Source organism: Garra rufa, chromosome 18 (assembly GCF_049309525.1).
Source record: "Garra rufa chromosome 18, GarRuf1.0, whole genome shotgun sequence".
Classification (NCBI taxonomy): Eukaryota; Metazoa; Chordata; class Actinopteri; order Cypriniformes; family Cyprinidae; genus Garra; species Garra rufa.
In genome coordinates, this window is record NC_133378.1 from 41,125,699 (window position 1) to 41,148,776 (window position 23,078).

General features: G+C 41.2%; 1 protein-coding gene across 1 annotated transcript in view; it reads right to left on the reverse strand.

The window, feature by feature from the left end:
- Positions 1–716: 716 nt before the first annotated feature.
- Positions 717–23,078, reverse strand: part of LOC141290900 (broad substrate specificity ATP-binding cassette transporter ABCG2-like) — a 44,807-nt gene continuing 22,445 nt past the window's right edge. The window contains exons 11-16 of the mRNA XM_073823045.1: positions 22,793–22,882; positions 21,641–21,765; positions 21,399–21,553; positions 18,998–19,087; positions 4,878–4,951; positions 717–1,316 (exon numbers count right to left, since the gene is read on the reverse strand). Of these exons, the coding sequence (XP_073679146.1) occupies positions 1,166–1,316; positions 4,878–4,951; positions 18,998–19,087; positions 21,399–21,553; positions 21,641–21,765; positions 22,793–22,882 (685 nt within the window). The 3' untranslated portion in view covers positions 717–1,165. The remainder of the gene's footprint in view (positions 1,317–4,877; positions 4,952–18,997; positions 19,088–21,398; positions 21,554–21,640; positions 21,766–22,792; positions 22,883–23,078) is intronic.

Below are 23,078 nucleotides of genomic sequence, written 5' to 3' on the forward strand. Positions count from 1 at the left end.
GTCGAACAACTCCCATCTCATTTTCTTCAGAATCATCCTGCATCGCTGCAGAAGTACCGACCCAGTGTTTATAAAGTGAACGTGCAAAGATCAAATGCCCTTTACAAAAAAAAAAAAACATAAAACAGTGATGTATTATGATTTTGAATTTGGAGAAGAAAAAGAGATGGGAGTTTTTCGACATTCGCAGAGCTAGAGAAGACAAGCATTTGAGGATAAAAAGACCTAGATAAGACCCTTCTTTCTCGACTGGGATCTTTGGGACCCCTTTGAAGCTGCATTTTGGAAGTTCAAACTCACAGGTACCATAAAAGTCCACTATATGGAGAGAAATCCTAAAACGTTTTACTCAAGAAACAATTTCTTTACAACTGAAGAAAGAAAGACATAAACATCTTAAATGACAAGGGAGTGAGTAAATTATCTGTACATTTTGTTTCGTCTAACTTTAAGGGTCCCCCCTGCAAAAGAACAAAACAAAAAACAAGCTTAGAGGATTCTTTTTGTCCACTGTGTCCAAAGTGTTAAAAATATAGTCTTTGTACCTTCAGTTTCACCACTTGATGAAGACGCATAAGTCTTGCGCTGAAAACTCAACACACTCATCAGTTAAGTCAACAAAAGATGACACCTAGTACGAAGTAAATAATAGTAATAATAATAAAACAAGTACAATTACATTAATAAAATACATATATGTAAATAGAAATATTATTGTATTATTGTTTTATATTTTGAATCGTTGCTGCATGCATTCAAATGATATTTGCACAAATAATCAGAGCATTTGTTTTTATTAAACACTGCTGTCCTAAAAAAATTACAAAAGTATTTTATATTAACTAAACATATAAATGAAACTTACAAAAACATGTACAGCAAACAAACCCATTTATGCCGTATTTATTTACTGTACTGTTATTGAATAATCCGTAGGAACAAAAAAGTGAAATATTTTAAACATCATAAAAACACGAGTCTTGATACAAATCTTTGGTGTGAAAAGTTAAGTACAATAAACCTGAGCAGAGTCAACACTGTACATGTTGATGTGTGTCTGTATGCAGAAGGAAATCATCCCTACAATGTTTGTAATATCTGTAGGATTTGTTGGAGGTCATCAGCAGACAGTAGGGAGTGTGTGAGGAAGACCATTAGCTTGTGTTTAGGTGAATTTCTTGATGAAGCGCAGCTTGAGGTAAGCGATGATGAGGAAGATGAGGGTCATGATTCCCAGAGCCAAATGATTCTGCCACAAACCCCAGGCTGAGTAATCGATGCCCTGTTCATTCAGAAAGTCCTCGCCATTCGAACAGCTGCAATGAGAAAGGATGACAACATTATTAGAAGTACTTTATCATCACTGCATGTTGGTTTTCTACACTAGCTACGGTTACACGCAACCAATTGGATTGTTGGCTCAATCTGCCTGAAAAGTCTTCATGTAAACGCCTTAATCGATCCGACTGAGCTCTGTTAGATTAGAAGGATTGGAAAGGGTGGTGTAGACCTTTTCTAATCTGATCAGGAGGACATGTAAACACTTCATCGGACTGAAAACTGAAATTGGAAATTGAACTGAAACAAAAACATATTGCACAGCCCCGCCCACTTATTTTGAAGAGCCAATAGCGTTCCTTTAATATCTGCTCGAGCCAGAGCCGTTAAGCTAGGTAAAGCCGCATTTGTAGCTTATGACCGCCACAGACTAATAAATTACCCCACAGATTCAATATGAAACTCTTGCTAAAACAAAATAGTGATCATAATCATGCTGAGGCTGTGTAGTTTAATACATGCCGATCGCACATATGAGCGCATTTGATCTGCTCCGTGTATTGCGTCTCTGTGTAGGGGGCGGGACAATACAGACTCTAGAGAGCATTTGATTGGACAGAACGTTTGATGAGAAGCTGAAGTTCACGGTGATACAGTATCATCAAAATCGTTGGTTCATATTGGCGGAAGTGACGAGACACTAAGTTTTGAAAGCCCATATCTTGTAAACGCAAATTTTGTCGTTGTTTTGAAGCACACTAGCTTACAGATAATCTTAAGGCTAATATATTCACACTAAAAGCCAAAAAACTTTAATTTTGATTTCAGGGGGACTTTAATGTTAGTTAATGCATTACCTAACGACTAGATTAAGCCGGCTTGAGAAAAGCCGAACAAGAAAGTTTGAAAGTTTTAAGTTTGACTGTTTTCAGTCTGAAATAGTTTGAAGTTTAAAGTGGTTTTAAAAGCTTAAAGTTGATAGATAGCTAGATAGCTACTAGCATGTTGTTACCATCATTACCAAGTTGCTAGCATGTTTCTAGCATGATATGCAAGTTGCTAGCATGTTTCTAGCTTTATTAGCAAGTTGCTAGCATTATTACCATGTTGTTAGCATGATTAAGATGTCATTAGCATGACTTTGAAGGTATTAGCATGTTTTTAGCATGACTAGCATGTTGCTATTGTAGTATGTTTAACATGGTTCTCGCATGTTTAGCATATTGTTAGCATAGATATATAGTTGTTTTTTATTGCAGTTTTTAGAGCAAAAGAAAAAAAGAACATACAAGGGCAATTACATAATATAAAACATAACATAAAAAGACAATTAAAATTAAAATAAGGAAAGCAGTAACATCACATATCCATAATCAAGTACAAATAGTTATGTTATTCAAGAAAACAATATATTTAAGGCTTTTTTTTTTTGCTTTGCTATTTTTGTTTCTTTGAATGTACACAGGTAGTGACCAATTTCTATTTTAAAATGAGTAAAATTAGTTTTTTTCACTGCCCATTTACATTTATGAATGAAAAACATTCCATATATAATAGTGTTGTCACGATACTGGAATTTCTAACTTCGATACGATACCTTCGAAAAATATCGATATTTGATACTATTTGATACCACAGAGAAAAAAACTGCCACAATATTAATTAAAAATTTCTTTTTAAATTTAAAGATAAATATAGTCTAGAACATGCCAATGATGTATATGCATATGTACACTGCTACAGCCCTGTTCAGCTTCTTGGCTTCATTTGAGTTTGAGCTTCAAACTTTATATGCTGTTCAAATACAACTGGTAGTGTAGGTCGTAAAGTTTTTCTTTTTCTTTTTAGACCACACAATTAACTAAACTATCTAACTAATCTTAGAACTTAAGTTAATGGTAAAAGATATTTGTTAGTTAACATGAATAAACAATGAAAAATACTTTCAAAACATTTATTAATCTTAGTCAAAAATTAATTTAATCTATAATTTACTAATACATTAACAAATTAAAATCCAAAGTTATATCTGTTAATATAAATTATTGGACCGTGCTAACATGATCCGTTGTGTTTTTATTACCTACGGTTATCAAAGATTCAAATATTCTGTAACAAATGCATTGCTCATCGTTCATAAATGCTGGTTAATACATTAACATTATTTGACGAACAGATTTTAATGCCGGATTCATAATCAACGATCCATGCAAGCAAACATGTGTGCATCACACACGAAAACAATGCTCAGTTGCTCACAGGATAGACATTAAGACAAATCACAGAATTAATGTGTTTTTTTTTTTTTTTGTTGTTGTTGTTTTTTTTTTAAAATAAAGTCAAATAAGCGCAGTTAATTTACATTTGACCGCAGTTAAAGTATTTACTCGTCTAAGATTCCTCAATCTGTTTATATTAACGAACTACGGGGAAAAAAAAAAAAAAAAACAGGACAACACTCATATCAGCAACAATAATAGGCAATCTTATTTAATGATTCAGTAATGTTAAAATGAGCACAGTTCTTCTTTATATAGACTCGGGTGTCTGTCTTTCAGGTGCTTTGCGAAATTAGTGGTGTTAGCGCCTTTTGTTAGCACTGCTCTGTAGCAACTCTTACATATTGGCTTGCTTGTGTACGGCTTTCCATGTTCGTTTGTTTCATATCCGAAATATTTCCAGATAGCACTGCTGCTGTGTTCTTTATCAAACAAAGCCGGTCGCGGGGTGCTGCACTCTCCTTTCTATTCGCTTCACTTGAATGAGACGAGACAGGCACTGCGGTCACGTGTGGTGTTTGCAAACGCGCCTTTGTGGAGAAGTGAAAGTGACAGCTCGGCTAGTATCGATACTTCGGGAAATTAGTATTGGTATCGTTCGGATATTTCAGTATCGATATTTATTGGAATATCGCTATTTTTGACAACACTAATATATAATGAGTAAATTCACAATATACCAAATTTTGAAGTCAGCAGTAAACTGATAACGGATAAAATATCCTTTTCTTTGAGTTGCGATTCAACATTAGTATTTTTAACAAAAAAAAAAAAAAAAATCACACCAAAACAATTCATTGATAGATGGTTAGTCTTGTCTTATTTGAACATTCCGTCAATGTAAGTCTATGGGATCATTTTTAGGAAAACCGTAAGTCCTAAGGTCACATTTGTTCCACTATTTTTAATCTCTGTTACTGCTAATTAATAATAAAACAAAAATCATCAAAAGTTTATCATTTATGTTAAGTCAGGTCCATAATACTAACAGATGTTAACAAATGTAGAACAACACTTAATTTGTGATTATTAATATGCATTGCTAAGAACATTAACAACTTTAAAGCTGATTTTCTCAATATTTAGAATTTAGCACCCTCAGATTACAGGTATAGTTGTATCTCGGCCAAATGTTGTCCTATCCTAACAAACCATACAAAAATGAAAAGCTTATTTATTCAGATGTTGTATAAAAATGACCCTTTTTTGGTCCAGGGCCACTTTTTATTTCAATAACATGTCTTTCATTTCATGCAACATGTTTTTGATGATTTTACTTTTAGATAATTGTTAACTAGTCTAATGCACTTTCATACTCACACATCTTCTAAAGTGCCACTCGTGTTCCTCTTGTCACAGAATCTCAGGCCGGTGAACTCGTTGATTTCCAAAGCCTGGAACAACATTCATCATCAACACCATACACAAATAAACATTGTTTTCTGTCCTGTATTTAATGTAATTTCGCAGACAGCAAATTTAAGTTCAAGCAATAATGTTATTATACTTCACTAAATCCATAAACACTAATAACAAGCATAAATATTTATAAAATAATTTCAGCTACTTGCTAAAGCGACATTTCTCAACTCACATGATGAATTTTTCATAACTACAACTCGCATCCAAATTCATGTCAACTGGACTATACATATTAACAAAAATAACTAAATATACAACACAATATTTAGACACACACATACACATTTTATTTATATATAAATTATACACTTCCAATCAAAAGTTTTTGAACAGTAAGTTCTCTTTCATAGGTTCACTCAACGCTGCGTAGAAGCTTACGCATTGGGAAACACCCCTGGTGTGACGATTGTCTGAAGCCCCATAGAATCACGCCAATTCATTGGCTGATGGCGCGAAGCTCCACCTCACGCAATACGTGACCTACCTAGATAGCGCGCACGCCATCTTATTCCTCAGATTTTCCTCTCTTCAGAAGCGTTCGCTTCTCTTGGTTTTTCTGTAAGCCCAATTCGACGATTTCGTGAATTATATTCACTTCAGCGACCGCATTAGTGGAAATACTTCTCCTAGCGGTGAGTGAATATGGATTTTCGCCGTTGCCATCCTCCGTGCTCTCGCCTCATGTCGAGTGATGATCAGCATGGTAAGTGCGTCAAGTGCATGGGCCTTGCCCATGCGCGCGACGCTTTGTATGGCAATTCTTCATGCAAATGCTGCGAGAATTTTACTTTAAAAACCTTGCGCGCTAGACTCGCGGTTTTTGGAGATGAATCCGCGGCTTCCTCCCGCCGTGCAGCTCCGGAGGCCTCCTCCCTCCGTGAAGCCGCGGCCTGGAGTTCTGATGTGGAGCTCGAGGCGATGGAGAGCGAGCAGTTTTCACTTTCTTTCCCTCCTTCGCCCGAGCGCCGTCGCGCGGTTTCTCCGGTTGTATTTTCTCGCGGCTGTCTTGCACCAAGCCCGGAGGCGCGAGATTTCGTTTCCTTTGGTTTGGAAGACGTTTTATTTACCGCGGCTTCCGACTCTGAGGACTTCGGATCCGCGGCGCCCGACGTTCTCCCGCCTAGCGGCCAGGAGGCGCGGCCTTCCCCAGCCTATTCTGAGCTGGTTGATGTTTTGACGCGAGCTACGGAGAAATTAAGCTTAGATTGGCCGGATGAACCTCGTGAATCCCAGTCATCTAAGCTTGATGAGCGCTTTCTCTGTAGCTCTGGGGCGCGTCCGGCGAGACGTAAGCTGCCTTTTTTTCCTGACCTGCATCACGAGATTTCCAGGTCATGGAAGCAGCCCTTTTCTTCACGTCTCACTAACGCGGCGGCCGCTGACTTCACCAACCTTGTCGGTTCTGTGGAGCAGGGTTATGCTGCAGTCCCCGCTGTTGAAGACACGTTGGCTGCGCATCTCTCGCCTAACTCCGCCCCCTCTTGGAAGTCCCGCCCTCTCCTCCCCTCTAAGCCATGTAGGACCACTTCCGCTTTAATCGGGAAGTCCTACATGGCGGCGGGCCAGGCGGGCGCAGCTCTTCACACCATGGCCATTCTTCAGGCCTATCAGGCAGAGGTGTTGAAGGAAATGGACGAAGGTGACGGTTTGACTCCCGAGGCGGTTAAAGAGCTTCGCAGAGCTACCGACCTAGCTCTTCGTGCTACTAAGCACACAGCCCGTGCGGTTGGACGCAATATGGCGGGCTTAGTGGCAGCTGAGCGCCATTTGTGGCTTAATCTCACGGAGATTAGGGAAAAAGAAAAGGTTTTCCTTCTCGATGCCCCTATCTCTAGCTCTGGCTTATTCGGCGACGCGGTTTCCACCGTCGTGGATAAGTTCAGGGCGGCTAAGACGCAGTCAGCTGCGTTTAAGCAGTTCATGCCACGGCGTTCGCGCGAGTCGGCTAGCGCTTCATCCTCCAGGGAACGTCCGGCCCCGGGGAAGGAGCCAGTTGGTAGAGCTAGTGACGCGGCGCATCCCCCACCATACACGGTCTGGGGAGCCCGTGGTCGCCCTATGTCTCGCCAGCGCCCTCGCAAGCGGATTGATCTAAAGCACCCTGGGAAGCCTCCCGCGGCTTCCTCGGGTCGCTCCTGATGTGTGTGGCAGAAAGAGGAGAGCTTCCCCCGTCCTGTCGGATCGCGACAGACCGCTGAAGCGTATCTGTCCGTCCCCAGTACGCTCTCCTCCACCAACTGCGCAGTCCTTGCCGCTTCGTGCGCTTCAAGGTCAGCAGGCCATTCCTCCTGTGTGGCGGTCGTTGAAGGTAGGAGACACCTCCGGTTTTCTCCCCTCAGGGCCGCTGCAAGCTGCAGGCATTGTTCGCGCGGTGAGGGACGCCCAGAGCTTTCCCCCCGCACCGACTTTCCCTGCCCTTCCCATTGTGGCTTCATCAAGCCACGTCCCCGCGTTAGAGGACGCTATGCGCTCTCCTCAGCCGCGGCTGGCCGCATGTCCTCCCCTTCTAAGGGACGCCCACAGCGGGGACCCAGAACTGGTATCCCCCTTGGACTGCCCCGCTCTGCTACCCCTATCAACATTCCTTGGAGCATGGCAGGATCTGCCAGGAGTGTCACCCTGGGTTCTTCGAACAATCCAGTTTGGTTATACGCTCCAGTTTGCTCGCAACCCTCCCCGTTTCAATGGGGTCCTTCTTACTGCAGTGAACAGCGCAGACGAGGCTTCTGTCCTGCAACAGGAAGTTTCCTCCCTTCTGCTCAAGGGGGCAATAGAGGAGGTTCCCTCTTCGGAACTAAACCTAGGCTTTTTCAGCCGATATTTTTTAGTACCGAAAAGAGATGGAGGCCTGCGTCCCATTTTGGATCTACGCAGACTCAATTATTCTCTTTACAGAGGGAAGTTCAGAATGTTGACGCTCAAGAGCATTCTTTCCCAGGTCCAGGAAGGGGACTGGTTTGTCACTGTAGACTTGAAGGATGCTTACTTCCACATCCAGGTTGTCAGGAGACACAGGAAGTTCCTAAGGTTTGCCTTTGGGGGAAAGGCGTATCAATACAAGGTCCTCCCTTTCGGTCTAGCTTTGGCCCCGAGGACATTCACCAAGTGCATGGATGCCGCTCTGGCCCCGCTGAGGCTCCAGGGGATCCGAATCCTCAATTACTTGGACGACTGGCTCATCCTGGCCAACTCCAAAGAGCAGGTGAGCTGTCACAGAGACTTTCTTCTTCTCCACCTTCGCGCTCTAGGTCTCAGGTTGAACGACAAGAAGAGCGTGCTTACTCCTTCTCAACAGACCACGTTTTTGGGAGTGTGTCTGGACTCTACTGCGATGCGGGCCCGTTTGGCTCCCGCTCGAGTAGAGAGCATCAAATCGTGCACGGCCCGCTTCGGGCCAGGCCGTCACGTGTCAGTAGGTCTATGCCGCAGGGTCCTAGGCCTGTTAGCAGCGGCCTCCCCAGTCCTTCCCTTGGGACTGCTCCACATGAGGCCGTTCCTATGGTGGATGAAGTCAGTGGGGATACGCCCATCCTGGCCGTCTCTCCGTCTTCTGAGGGTGTCTGGCGCTTGTCTCCGCGCCCTCTCAGTGTGGCGAGACCCCATCTTCCTCCAGACAGGAGTGAGTATGGGAGTAGTATGCCGTCGCCAGATGATCTCGACGGATGCCTCCCTTTCAGGTTGGGGCGCGGTCTTCGAGGGCAGACCGGCTTGGGGTCTGTGGACGGGCAAGTGCCTCACTTGGCACATAAACTGTCTGGAACTCAGAGCAGTTTTTCTGGCTCTCGTTCATTTTCTTCCGTTCCTGTCGCACTCTCATGTCATCGTCAGGACGGACAATATGGCAGTGGTGTCACACATCAACCGCCAGGGAGGTTCTCGGTCGCGCACCCTGGACAGGCATGCGCGCCATCTCCTCCTTTGGGCTCAGGACAAATTTCTGTCCCTGAGAGCGGTTCATGTTCCGGGGGTCCTGAACCTGGCAGCGGATTTTCTGTCGAGACAGAAAATCAGGTCAGGGGAATGGATGCTGAGCCGCCGGACGGTGGCTCAGATTTGGGAGCGTTTCGGCGCGGCAGAGGTGGACCTCTTTGCGTCTCAGGAGTCGTCCCAGTGCCCCCTTTGGTTCTCCCTTTCTCATCCTGCCCCTCTGGGGATCGATGCGCTAGCGCATCCCTGGCCGGACAGGAAGCTTTATGCCTTCCCTCCTGTCAAGCTCATCCCTGCGGTCTTGGGCAGAGTGAGGACGTGCGGCGCACGTCTCCTCCTAGTGGCCCCGTTCTGGCCGTCCCAGACGTGGTTCTCGGAGTTGATCTCCCTACTGGAGGGCGAACCGTGGGAGATTCCAATCAGGAAGGATCTGCTGAGTCAGCTCCACTGCAAAATTTGGCACCCTCGTCCAGAGATCTGGAAGTTGTGGGTGTGGCCGATCAGGGGCTGCCAGTAGACGTGAGTCTCTCGGATGGAGTCCGAGAGACTATTAGTAGCGCTAGGGCCCTTTCTACTAGGAGGCTTTATTCCTCCAAATGGAAGGTTTTTGAGTCGTGGTGTTTGGCTCATTCTGTAGACCCAGTTAACTGCCCGGTCGGTTCAGTGCTGGAGTTTCTGCAGGAAAAGCTCTCAGCTGGAGCGGCCGCTACCACTTTGAGGGTTTATGTGGCGGCTATTGCGGCCCGGAGGGATTCTGACGATGTCCCGTTGGGTAGACACCGTCTGGTCTCCTCCTTTATGCGTGGAGTTAAGCGCTTGAGGCCAGTTCGTCCTCCTAGTTTCCCTTCTTGGGACCTTTCTGTTGTCCTGAAGGGGCTAGTTGAGCCCCCCTTTGAACCTTTAGAGTCGGCTCCAGAGAGGATTCTGACATTAAAGGTTACTTTGCTATTAGCGTTGTCCTCTTTAAAGCGTGTCGGGGATTTGCAGGCCCTCTGTGTAGATGAGTCCTGTATTGAGTTTGCACCCGGTCTAGTCAAGGCTATCCTTAGGCCTAGGCCGGGGTATGTCCCCAAAGTGCTCTCCACGTCTTTCCGTTCGCAAGTGGTAGTACTGCAGGCTTTTTCTCCCTCTTCTTTGAGTGAGGACAGCAGTCTTCATTTACTCTGTCCTGTCAGGGCGCTGAAGGCGTATGTGGACCGCTCTAGTCAGTGGCGTAAGTCTCAGCAGCTGCTGGTGTGTTTTGGGGCAGGCCGCAGAGGGCTAGCCGCCTCAAAACACACAATATCCCATTGGGTTAGGGATGCGATTTCTATGGCCTATGAGGTGCGCGGGTTGCCTTCACCTCTGGACATTAGAGCTCATTCTACCAGGGGAGTGGCTTCCTCCCTGGCTTTGTTTCGAGGAGTTCCTCTGGAGGATATCTGTATGGCGGCAGGTTGGTCCTCTCCCCATACTTTTGTCAGGTTTTATAACCTGGATGTTAGCACAGCTCCTGGCTCCCGGGTTCTTTCCGCTTGAGCCAGCTGTGTTAGGGTTATGGCCTTGTTAGGGTCTATCTTTGGCAGCGTGTTAGCTTGGCGTGTTTGGTATACCGTTCCCAATGCGTAAGCTTCTACGCAGCGTTGAGTGAACCTATGAAAGAGAACGTCTCGGGTTACTTGTGTAACCCATGTTCTCTGAGTAGGGAACGAGACGCTGCGTATGCTGCCAAGCTCCCCACGCTCTTCCGGCTTCCTCGATAGGAAAATCTGAGGAATAAGATGGCGCGCGCGCTATCTAGGTAGGTCACGTATTGCGTGAGGTGGAGCTTCGCGCCATCAGCCAATGAATTGGCGTGATTCTATGGGGCTTCAGACAATCGTCACACCAGGGGTGTTTCCCAATGCGTAAGCTTCTACGCAGCGTCTCGTTCCCTACTCAGAGAACATGGGTTACACAAGTAACCCGAGACGATTTTTAATGCTGTTAAAAGAAACACTCCACGTTTTAGCTTAAAGCAACACTAAGTAACTTTTCCCTCAACGCTCCCTCTACAAGTTGGAAGCGGAATTGTTCATTACCGCTGTCGTAAATAATTTAGCCTACCGTCGCGTCACATGCACGATATTTGTTTGGAGGCTATCCAGGAGCGGCTTTGGAAATAACGATGTCCAGTGACAAGGTAGAATATGTTGTATGACTTTATAAAAATATGAAAACCTTTTGTGAAGCCTGCCGTAAAGCAAGTCGCATTTGTAGTCTCATTTGAACTACAAAACCGCGACCCGACGACCCAAACTTACATAGTGCTGTTATGGCCGATAGAGGGTCGCAAAGCGAATACGAAAGTGCCGTTTCACCCTGTTATGAGTTGATGAACCACTGACACGAGTTCGGAAACATTATTTTAAGGTAAAAACAACTCTTTAGTGTTGACAATTCCGCTTCCAACCTGTAGAGGGAGCGTTGAGGGAAAAGTTACTTAGTGTTGCTTTAAAATATTCTAAATGTTACTCGTCGTAATTGCATTTTTACTAGTAATAATTCAACTAGAGAGCTCTGTGATTACATTTTTACTAGTAACAATGCATATTAGAGAGCTCTCTAATTCAATTCTTACTAGTAACAATTATAATTAGAGAGCTCTCTAAATCAATTATTACTAGTAATTCCAATTAGAGAGCTCTCAAATTCAATTACTAGTAACAATTATAATTAGAGAGCTCTCTAAATCAATTATTACTAGTAACAATTCCAATTAGAGAGCTCTCAATTTCAATTATTACTAGTAACAATGCCAATTAGAGAGCTCTCAATTTCAATTATTACTAGTAACAATGCCAATTAGAGAGCTCTCAATTTCAATTATTACTAGTAACAATGCCAATTAGAGAGCTCTCAATTTCAATTATTACTAGTAACAATGCCAATTAGAGAGCTCTCTAAATCAATTATTACTAGTAATTCCAATTAGAGAGCTCTCAAATTCAATTACTAGTAACAATTATAATTAGAGAGCTCTCTAAATCAATTATTACTAGTAACAATTCCAATTAGAGAGCTCTCAATTTCAATTATTACTAGTAACAATGCCAATTAGAGAGCTCTCAATTTCAATTATTACTAGTAACAATGCCAATTAGAGAGCTCTCAAATTCAATTACTAGTAACAATTATAATTAGAGAGCTCTCTAAATCAATTATTACTAGTAACAATTCCAATTAGAGAGCTCTCAATTTCAATTATTACTAGTAACAATGCCAATTAGAGAGCTCTCAATTTCAATTATTACTAGTAACAATGCCAATTAGAGAGCTCTCAATTTCAATTATTACTAGTAACAATTCCAATTAGAGAGCTCTCAATTTCAATTATTACTAGTAACAATGCCAATTAGAGAGCTCTCAATTTCAATTATTACTAGTAACAATGCCAATTAGAGAGCTCTCAATTTCAATTATTACTAGTAACAATGCCAATTAGAGAGCTCTCAATTTCAATTATTACTAGTAACAATGCCAATTAGAGAGCTCTCAATTTCAATTATTACTAGTAACAATGCCAATTAGAGAGCTCTCAATTTCAATTATTACTAGTAACAATGCCAATTAGAGAGCTCTCAATTTCAATTATTACTAGTAACAATGCCAATTAGAGAGCTCTCTAAATCAATTATTACTAGTAATTCCAATTAGAGAGCTCTCAAATTCAATTACTAGTAACAATTATAATTAGAGAGCTCTCTAAATCAATTATTACTAGTAACAATTCCAATTAGAGAGCTCTCAATTTCAATTATTACTAGTAACAATGCCAATTAGAGAGCTCTCAATTTCAATTATTACTAGTAACAATGCCAATTAGAGAGCTCTCAAATTCAATTACTAGTAACAATTATAATTAGAGAGCTCTCTAAATCAATTATTACTAGTAACAATTCCAATTAGAGAGCTCTCAATTTCAATTATTACTAGTAACAATGCCAATTAGAGAGCTCTCAATTTCAATTATTACTAGTAACAATGCCAATTAGAGAGCTCTCAATTTCAATTATTACTAGTAACAATTCCAATTAGAGAGCTCTCAATTTCAATTATTACTAGTAACAATTCCAATTAGAGAGCTCTCAATTTCAATTATTACTAGTAACAATGCCAATTAGAGAGCTCTCAATTTCAATTATTACTAGTAACAATGCCAATTAGAGAGCTCTCAAATTCAATTATTACTAGTAACAATGCCAATTAGAGAGCTCTACAAATTATTTTTTACTAGTCGTATGTCTCCATTGACTTCCATTTATTTTTAATCACAGAGCTCTACAATTGAATTCTTACTAGTAACAATTCCAGTTAGAGAGCTCTCTAAATCAATTTTTACTAGTAACAATTAAAATTAAAGAGCTCTCTAAATCAATTTTTACTAGTAATAATTCCAATTAGAGAGCTCTTCAATTTTTTTTTACTAGTAATAATTCCGAATAGAGAGCTCTCTAATTTAATTTTTACTAGTAAAAATGCAATTACAGAGATCTATAATTCAATTTTTACTAGTAAAAAAACACATTAAACTTTAATGTGTTTTTTTACTAGTAAAATTAAAGATATGTTTAATTGCAGCGCTCTGTAATTAAATTAAAGAGCTCTTTAAATCAGTTCTTACTAGTAAAAATTGATTTAGAGAGCTCTTTAATTAGTCAAAGAAATCAAAATCAAATCAAATCAAAAATTTGATTACACCATTACTGTTTTTAATATTTATACCATATGTACATCGACTTAACATACAGTAGTCACCACTAATAAGCTACTAAATATATTGTAGTAGCCTAAATAATTTTTTTTTTTGTACAGCTGCTTTGAAACGATTTGTATAGTGAAAAGCGCTATACAAATAAACTTGAATTGAATTAATTAGAATTCTTACTAGTAAAAATTGATTTAGAGAGCTCTTTAATTTGAATTGTTACTAGTAAAAATTGATTTAGAGAGCTCTCTGTCACGGTGGGAATAAGGGTCTGGGTCCAATTGCAGGGAAAGATGAATTTTAATATAAATAAACACAAAACAACAAACAAAAGGCCAACACGGCACAAAACTAATAACTTGAACACAAAATAACAAAACCAAGAACAAGATTCAAAAGCCAGGAAATCACGGAACACATAACAAACATGACAGGAGACAATGCAGCCAGGATGAGTAGTGGGAAATGAGTGTTCTTATAGACCAGAAGTGATTGTGAACAGGTGTGCGTGTAATCAGTGATAACGACTAGACAGGAGTGTACAATTAGGGATGTGTGTGCAGGGAAGGGAAAACAGCGACCTCAGGTGGCTGAGGGGAGCCCCACAGCCCAGATCATGACACTACCCCCTCCCCACGGAACGGCTCCCAGACGTTCCACAAGTCTGGAGGGTGGAGGAACGGGGGAAGGCAAATCAGGGGGAGGGACGGCGGGCCAGGCCCGTGCAGCGCAGTCACCGCCGCGTCAGGAACAGAAAGCACGGTCGCCGCAGTGTCAGGAACAGAGATTGCGGTCTCCGGCGCGTCAGGCACGGAGATAGCGTTCACCGCCGCGTCCGGAACAGAGAGGACGGTCACCGCCGCGTCCGGAACAGAGAGCGCGGTCACCGCCGCGTCCGGAACAGAGAGCGCGGTCACCGCCGCGTCCAGGACAGAGAGCGCGGTCACCGCCGCGTCCGGGACAGAGAGCGCGGTCACCGCCGCGTCCGGAACAGAGAGCGCGGTCACCGCCGCGTCCGGAACAGAGAGCGCGGTCACCGCCGCGTCCGGAACAGAGAGCGCGGTCACCGCCGCGTCAGGAACAGCGAGAGCGGTCACCGCCGCATCAGGAACAGCGAGAGCGGTCACCGCCGCATAAGGAACAGCGAGAGCGGTCACCGCCGCATCAGGCACAGAGTGAGCGGTCACCGCCGCATCAGGAACAGCGAGAGCGGTCACCGCCGCATCAGGAACATCACCAGCGGTCACCGCCACATCAGGAACAGCGAGAGCGGTCACCGCCGCATCAGGAACATCACCAGCGGTCACCGCCGCATCAGGAACAGCGAGAGCGGTCACCGCCGCATCAGGAACATCACCAGCGGTCACCGCCGCATCAGGAATAGCGAGAGCGGTCGCCGCCGCATCAGGCACAGAGTGAGCGGTCACCGCCGCATCAGGCACAGAGTGAGCGGTCACCGCCGCATCAGGAACAGTGAGAGCGGTCACCGCCGCGTCCGGAACAGAGAGCGCGGTCACCGGCGCGTCCGGAACAGAGAGCGCGGTCACCGCCGCATCAGGCACAGAGTGAGCGGTCACCGCCGCATCAGGCACAGAGTGAGCGGTCACCGCCGCATCAGGCACAGAGTGAGCGGTCACCGCCGCATCAGGCACAGAGTGAGCGGTCACCGCCGCATCAGGTACAGAGTGAGCGGTCACCGCCGCATCAGGAACAGAGGGCGCGGTCACCGCCGCATCAGGTACAGAGTGAGCGGTCACCGCCGCATCAGGAACAGAGGGCGCGGTCACCGCCGCATCAGGAACAGAGAGCGCGGTCACCGCCGCGTCCGGAACAGAGGGCGCGGTCACCGCCGCATCAGGTACAGAGTGAGCGGTCACCGCCGCATCAGGCACAGAGTGAGCGGTCACCGCCGCATCAGGCACAGAGTGAGCGGTCACCGCCGCATCAGGCACAGAGTGAGCGGTCACCGCCGCATCAGGAACATCACCAGCGGTCACCGCCGCATCAGGAATAGGAATAGCGATCACCGCCGCTTCGGGGACCGAGATAGTGGACGCCACCACCTTCCCGCGAAACAGCGTCTCTATCCCCGCGGCAAAGCAGGGGCGCGTCCGCGCAGCCTCGGCGCTACGGGCATCCATCGCCGCCAGGCAGGCGTAGATGCATTCAAAACGAGCGGCCGACGCCGCCTCGAAGGACATCCCCGCTGTCTCGGGAACAGAACGGGGGGACGCCGCCTCCTTGAAAAAAAAATTCCTCCCCGCTGGACCCATCTTTGCTGGCTGCATTCTGTCACGGTGGGAATAAGGGTCTGGGTCCAATTGCAGGGAAAGATGAATTTTAATATAAATAAACACAAAACAACAAACAAAAGGCCAACACGGCACAAAACTAATAACTTGAACACAAAATAACAAAACCAAGAACAAGATTCAAAAGCCAGGAAATCACGGAACACATAACAAACATGACAGGAGACAATGCAGCCAGGATGAGTAGTGGGAAATGAGTGTTCTTATAGACCAGAAGTGATTGTGAACAGGTGTGCGTGTAATCAGTGATAACGACTAGACAGGAGTGTACAATTAGGGATGTGTGTGCAGGGAAGGGAAAACAGCGACCTCAGGTGGCTGAGGGGAGCCCCACAGCCCAGATCATGACACTCTCTAACTGGAATTGTTACTAGTAAGAATTGAATTGTAGAGCTCTCTAATTGGAATACTTACTAGTAAAAATTCAGTTGTAGAGCTCTGTAATTAAAAATAAATGGAAGTCAATGGAGACATACGACTAGTAAAAAATAATTTGTAGAGCTCTCTAATTGGAATTGTTACTAGTAAGAATTTAATTAGAGAGCTCTCTAATTGAATTATTACTAGTAAAAATGCAATTACGACAACTTACACTTAGAATATTTTAAGCTAAAACAGCTTGCCATAATTGGTCTCATAGGATTCAATGATCTATGCTAAGCTATGCTAAAAGTGATATCGCCAGAACAGGAGAACGGATGAATGGATTTCAAAACGGTAAAACTCAACTCGGGGCGAGATGGAGAATGAGCCTATTTCCAAAAAAAGTGGAGTGTTCCTTTAAGAAGACTCTTCTGCTCAACAAACTTGCATTTATTTGATCCAAAGTACAGCAAAAACAGTGTGATTTTGAAATATTTTTACTATTTAGAATAACTGTTTTTTTATTTGAATATATTTTAAAATGTAATTTATTCCTGTGATTTCAAAGCTCAATTTTTACTCAAGTCTTTAGTGTCACATGATCCTTCAGAAATCATTCTAATTTTCCGATCTGCTGCTCAAAAAATATTAGGTAACACTTTACAATAAGGTTCATTAGTTAACCACATTAGTTAACATGAACTAATAATGAACTGCACTTATACAGCATTTATTAATCTTTGTTAATGTTAATTTCAACATTTACTAATACATTATTAAAATCTTGTTAACATTAGTTAATGCAGCATGAACTAACATGAACAAACAATGAACAACTCTATTTTCATTAACTAACATTAATAAAGATTAGTTAATACAGTAACAAATGTATTGCTCATGGTTAGTTCATCTTTGTTAAAGGTCCCATATCGTCAAAATCAAAATTTCCTGGCTTTTTTCATGATAACTAAGGTCTAGGGGCTATCTAACTACCATATGAGTTTCAAAACAGTCAATCCACAGTAAACTGCACACAGCCTGCTTAAAGTAGCTGTTCATTTTCATGAGCCACTGTGACTTCCGTAACGATGTGACGTCCGATCGACTCAAGTCACCGCCTTCAGTCACAAACCAACGTCCCACCCTCCTTTTGTCAAACCCCCGGACAACAACGCATCCATTCCATTGAGCAACAACAACAGGAAAACAAGTGGAGAAAACCCTGTTCAGTCGATAGATGTCAAGCTACGATCATTACACAGGCTTCAGAACAACGTGAATATAAGAGACCAGCGGCACGTCAACTTCAGCCTCTTTCACACAGCGATTCCGGTAAATACACGGATAATGTGTCCCATGATTTGTTCCGGAATTGTTTAATTTGGTTCATTCACAGTTGTTTTCCGGAATCTGTGCGTGCTTTACACACAAACCATAAAGACATGTGACGTTTGGATGTGAGATGTAATGCGACGCGTACGTTTCACTAAACTGAAACTAACCTGAACAAACTGTGCTTCAGCGCTGATAGTGAGGAGCTGGCTCTGCCTGATGATCGCTGCTTCATTCCACTTTGCACGTAACGTTATTTTTCGTTGTGAAGAGTCGCTTGATAACGTGCATCATTACTACAACACTGCCTTTAGGTTCTGGCTTTGGTTCACACAGTTCCCGTAATTTTCCAGAATCAGCGCGCATTGTGAAAGGGGCTTTACTAAAGCAACAGTTATGTAGCCTACTGCATTCGGTGTTTGTAAAAGAAAAAACATTAATGATCATTCTAAAATATCCTGTTGAGTATCAGCTCTCTCTGAGCTCTGAGCTCGCTTACGCTTACAGCATACATGACCGTAGTTACCTGTGATTGGCCTGGTTGTGCGTCACTCAGAAAACAACAGGCCAATCAGAAGAGAGGCTCATGAATATTAATTAGATGGGCCAAAATCGACCTGTTTTTGACAGAGCTCCTAAAAAAGGAGCTGTAAAAATATATTGAGATGGATTTTGGCACTTATACCGCAAATATATATTCTTAAGGACATCAACAAATAAAATAAACCTCCAGAAATGTGTACGATATGGGACCTTTAATACATTAACTAATGTTTAACTAATGAACCTTATTGTAAAGTGTTACCAAATATTAATTATGCTGAAAACAGCTCAATAGAATTTTTTGCAGGTTTCTTTGATGAATAGAAAGTTTATCTGAAATAGAAATCTTTTGCAACATTGTAAATGTCTTTATCTCACCTTTGATCAATTGAACGCATCCTTGCCAAATAAAAGTATTAATTTCAATCATTTCTTTCCCAAAAAAAGAATGAACGGTATAATGTTACAAAAGCTTTTTATTTCAGATAAATGCTGATCTTTGGCTCTTTCTATTCAAAGAATCCTGAAAAAAATGCACTCAACTGTTTTAAATATTGATAATAATTATAATTAAAAAAAGTTCTCGAGCAGCAGCATATCAGAATGATTTCTAAAGGATCATGTGATATTAAAATATATTCAAATAAAGAACATATAGCAACAAAATTTCACAATATTACTGCTTTTGCTGTATTTTGGATTAAATAAAATCAGGCTTGGTGAGAAGATCTTTGACTGGTAGTGTATATAAAAGAAACCTCAATAATTGGACTTCAGAAAAAGATCTTGCTACAGCATTAAACATTCAGACTCACAGCGAGACCGTAACGAGGAATACTGAGATACTTCAACCAGCTCAACCAGTCAGCAACACTGGGGAGATTCACCAGCAGCCCTGAGAAGATCTGAACACATACAAATAAATATTACACTAAACATCAATGTTTTAATGTCACCATGACATGCATTTTATAAACAAGCAGCAATGAAGGGGCCAAGCACAACAGAGGCAGAATGAGCAAGCATAGCAGCAAGTATCAGATGAACCACAATAGTGAGTAATTAAAGACATGTTAAGGTGATTTTAGTCAAACTGGCCTACAAAATCAATCAGAAGTAATATGATTTAATGGTTTATCACTTTTGACCAATAGATGGCGCTGTTGTCAAATTCATATAGAGTAGTCAGTGTGAAGTGAAGACAAAGTTTGGTGTCAGTATGTCAAAGCTTTGCAGAGATATATTAACATTAACATATATACATGCATATATATGTATGTAAATATAAAGTTATATATATGTATGTAAATATAAAGTTATTTAGTTATAAAGTATTTTTGAGAGTACTCTTGTTTTCAAAGATTATACACACACACACACACACACATATACATATATACATAAAATCAAAATACTGAGAAAATCACCTTTAAAGTTGTCCAAATTAAGTTCTTAATGCATATTACTAATCTAAAATTACATTTTGATAGGTTTACAGTAGGAATCTTACAAAAAATCTTCATGGAACATGATCTTTACTTAATTTCCTAATGATTTTTGGCATAAAAGAAAAATCAATAATTTTGACCCATGCAATGTATTTTTGGCTATTGCTACAAATATACCCCAGCGACTTAAGACTGGTTTTGTGGTCCAGGGTCACATATATATTTTTTATAATTGTAATTTTTATTTCATTTTTTATAACTTTTTTTAAATCAATTTTATATTTATATTATTTACTTTATATAGTTATTATTCACTATTAATTTCTTAAAAAATGGGCAAGATTTTTCTGGTCGACTAGTAGTCGTTCATTTTAAGCATTAGTCAACTGTTAGCTGCACGGTTATTAATAAACCATATAAATCATAATAATGAGCCTTTAAATGCCTACATAGACATTTCACTCTCTACAGATACATTTTTCATGTGTAATACAAGTATACACAGAGTTTCGAAGTTTCACATTCAAGTTCATAGAGACCGAGACGGCAGAAAGCGCATCCTGTTTGTTTTCATTACTTTACAAAAGCGCAACGTTTTGTTGTTATTCTGAGTGCACACAACAAAACGTAGAGTCTTTACAGAAACAAACGATTTTAGAAGAGTATTATAAGAGCATCTGTCATGTGGTGAGCGGGCTACTGTTCAGCTTCCACTCCGCACAGACACTGTAATAGTGCACATTTTTCTAGGTTAACATTAGATTAAGCGACTTTGTAAAGTTGCTACTGACATATTTAAAATTTTAAGCCATATTTGAGGTCAATGAATGACAGGAGAGCATTTGTATGTCCTACCTGATGTACTATTACCACATAGACCAGCCATTAACGATCTGTCTGTCACAGACTGGGTAACGGTTAGTCAACGATTAGGGGGCAGCCACATTTTTATTGTTATTATTTTCTTGCTTTAATGATTACATCTAGCTTTGAAATTAACTCACTAATAACCTTTAAATTTTTCAGTTCCTCTCTCTTCAGATTCAGGTCATTTCACTCTATTCTAAGTTGGTTTGGTGAGGTAGAGATTAAACCAGAGGTCGCGTTAACTGAAAATTGTCCGTCATTGACAGATTTTTGGAAATCAGAGCGAGGGATCCAGAACAAAAATAAAACTGTGACAAATCTTTTGCTATGCCTTTGATTACACACAGGCGAGCTACAGCAATCTATCAGGCCACATTAAAGAGTGGCAAAACGGTATTTATTGCTTGAATTTCCTAATGAAATGGACAGAACTTGAAATCTGAGACTTTTTCATATTGAAAGCACAGAATATTGCTATTGCGATTTAGCCTATTGGATAGGAAGCGCACTATGTACTTACTGTTCATTAATAAACTGAAAACAGAATAGATATTTGTTCATAAAAATGAGAATCTATTTCTTGCCTTTAAGGTTCATGATTAAAAATGAAAATATGAACAAAAATAAATGCACTTACAGTAAGTGTGTTAATAAAATTAAATAATGAACATTAAAATGATGGGTTATAATAGATTGTGATGGAATTTTTACAACCCTGTCCATCAAAATGACGGACAATGTTAAAGTCTAACGCAACCTCTGGATTAAACCTAAATAATTAAATAATTACAGTATTTGTGGCTATTGCATGGTTAGACCTTCAACCATGTTACACTCACAACCTCATGTGGTATATATTGCTTTATTATTCGTGTTTTAACATGTATGTGTGTTCGTTTACCATCATAAAGACGAAGCTGATTGTCATGAAAATGTTAGCGATGGCCACCACCGTCTGATCAGCAGAGATGGCCAGAGTCATGGATGTGGCTGTGTATGACACCAGAATGATGGAGAACAGGAAGATGAAGAACGCCTCAGGCGTTGCCTTCAGTCCTGCACAGGAAACACAAACAACAAATCAAAGATCAGACCACACATTCCATATCAGACAAATATGAATGATGCAATGATGAGTCTGACCGATCATCCAGTACGCCACACAGCTGAAGATCATGGCCGGGATGGTGCGTAGAGTCAGGATGTCAGACAGGATCTTAGACAGGAAGTACACAGACACTCTGTAGTAGCCACTGATGTACTCATGCCTGAGGACACGCCCACCACAACATCAATCAAATATTCAAATTACAAACGATCACCAAGATAACTGCACAAAAAACATCAGTGGCCAAATTCACCAAACATTCCTTAGAATTGAAATATTTTTATTTTCTTGCTCTAAAAAAATATATATTTAATAATATTTTGTATTCCCCAAAAATATTTTTAAAACAAAAATTCCGAAGTTATTTTTAAGAAATCTATTTCTAATCCTAGAGTAGAACTTCTAAGATTCCATTCTAATAAATCTAAGTTGTTTTACAAATTCTTTAAATTCATCACAAATGACTTCTTAACCCTCTGGTGCTGATTTGATTTTCACTTGTACTGTTCACATTCAAAAATAAGCACACTGGAAACTAATGGGAAGCAAATTTCATTTAGGGGAAACATTTTGAACTACACCCAAACACAATTCTAATACTTCATATCTTGTGGTATCAGCCTCAAATTTGTACAATTTGTTTATATTTATGGCTTTAATTTTGACACAGTTTTCATTTTGGAAAATACATATTTCATATAAATTTTGTGTTTTGTGCATTTCTATAACAATACACTTAAACTTCTATGACTTGTTCAAATTTCACCTATAAGTAAAAAAAAAAAAAAAAAAAAGTCAAGTGTCTTTAAAAAGAGAACAAGAGTCTGAGCTCCAAAGCTTTACTCAATATTTTATGTTTACCTGCATGTCATGTGATCAACAACCAACATTAAAACAATAAAAAGTAATGTTGTTACTTTAAATAAAATACCATTAAAAAATAATTTAAAAATACATTCTTTAGCAGTTTATTTGACACCCCTACAGGACATTTTTAGAGATGCATATCAGAACACTTTTAACGTTTCACAATTATAAATCTACCATTTTTAACTGCTGCTATTCAGTCCTGAAGTAGATATTCAAGAATCATTAATGCAACTAAACATCATGAAAATCATTCAGTATTTTATTTAAAAGGAAGAACCGGTTCTCAATTGCCAACTAGTGTGTGTGTGTTTACTTACACAAATAGTTTCCTTTCTGTGATGAAGAGTTCAGCTGAGGAAACCGAGCTGAAGCACTGATTGGTGGTGATGAAGAAAAGCGCGCCCATCCTGAAACACATACACTTTTGTTAGCAGAACACCAATGCTCCAGAGTAACATCTGGTACAACATTTTGTCGCACCGGCAGAAAAATTATGTTTGAAAATATCATAGCTGAAGGGAAGCAGCTTCTGTTTATCAGATCTGAAGAGTGAATCATTTCTAATTCAATCACACATTATTCATGTCACAATCATACTGGCTC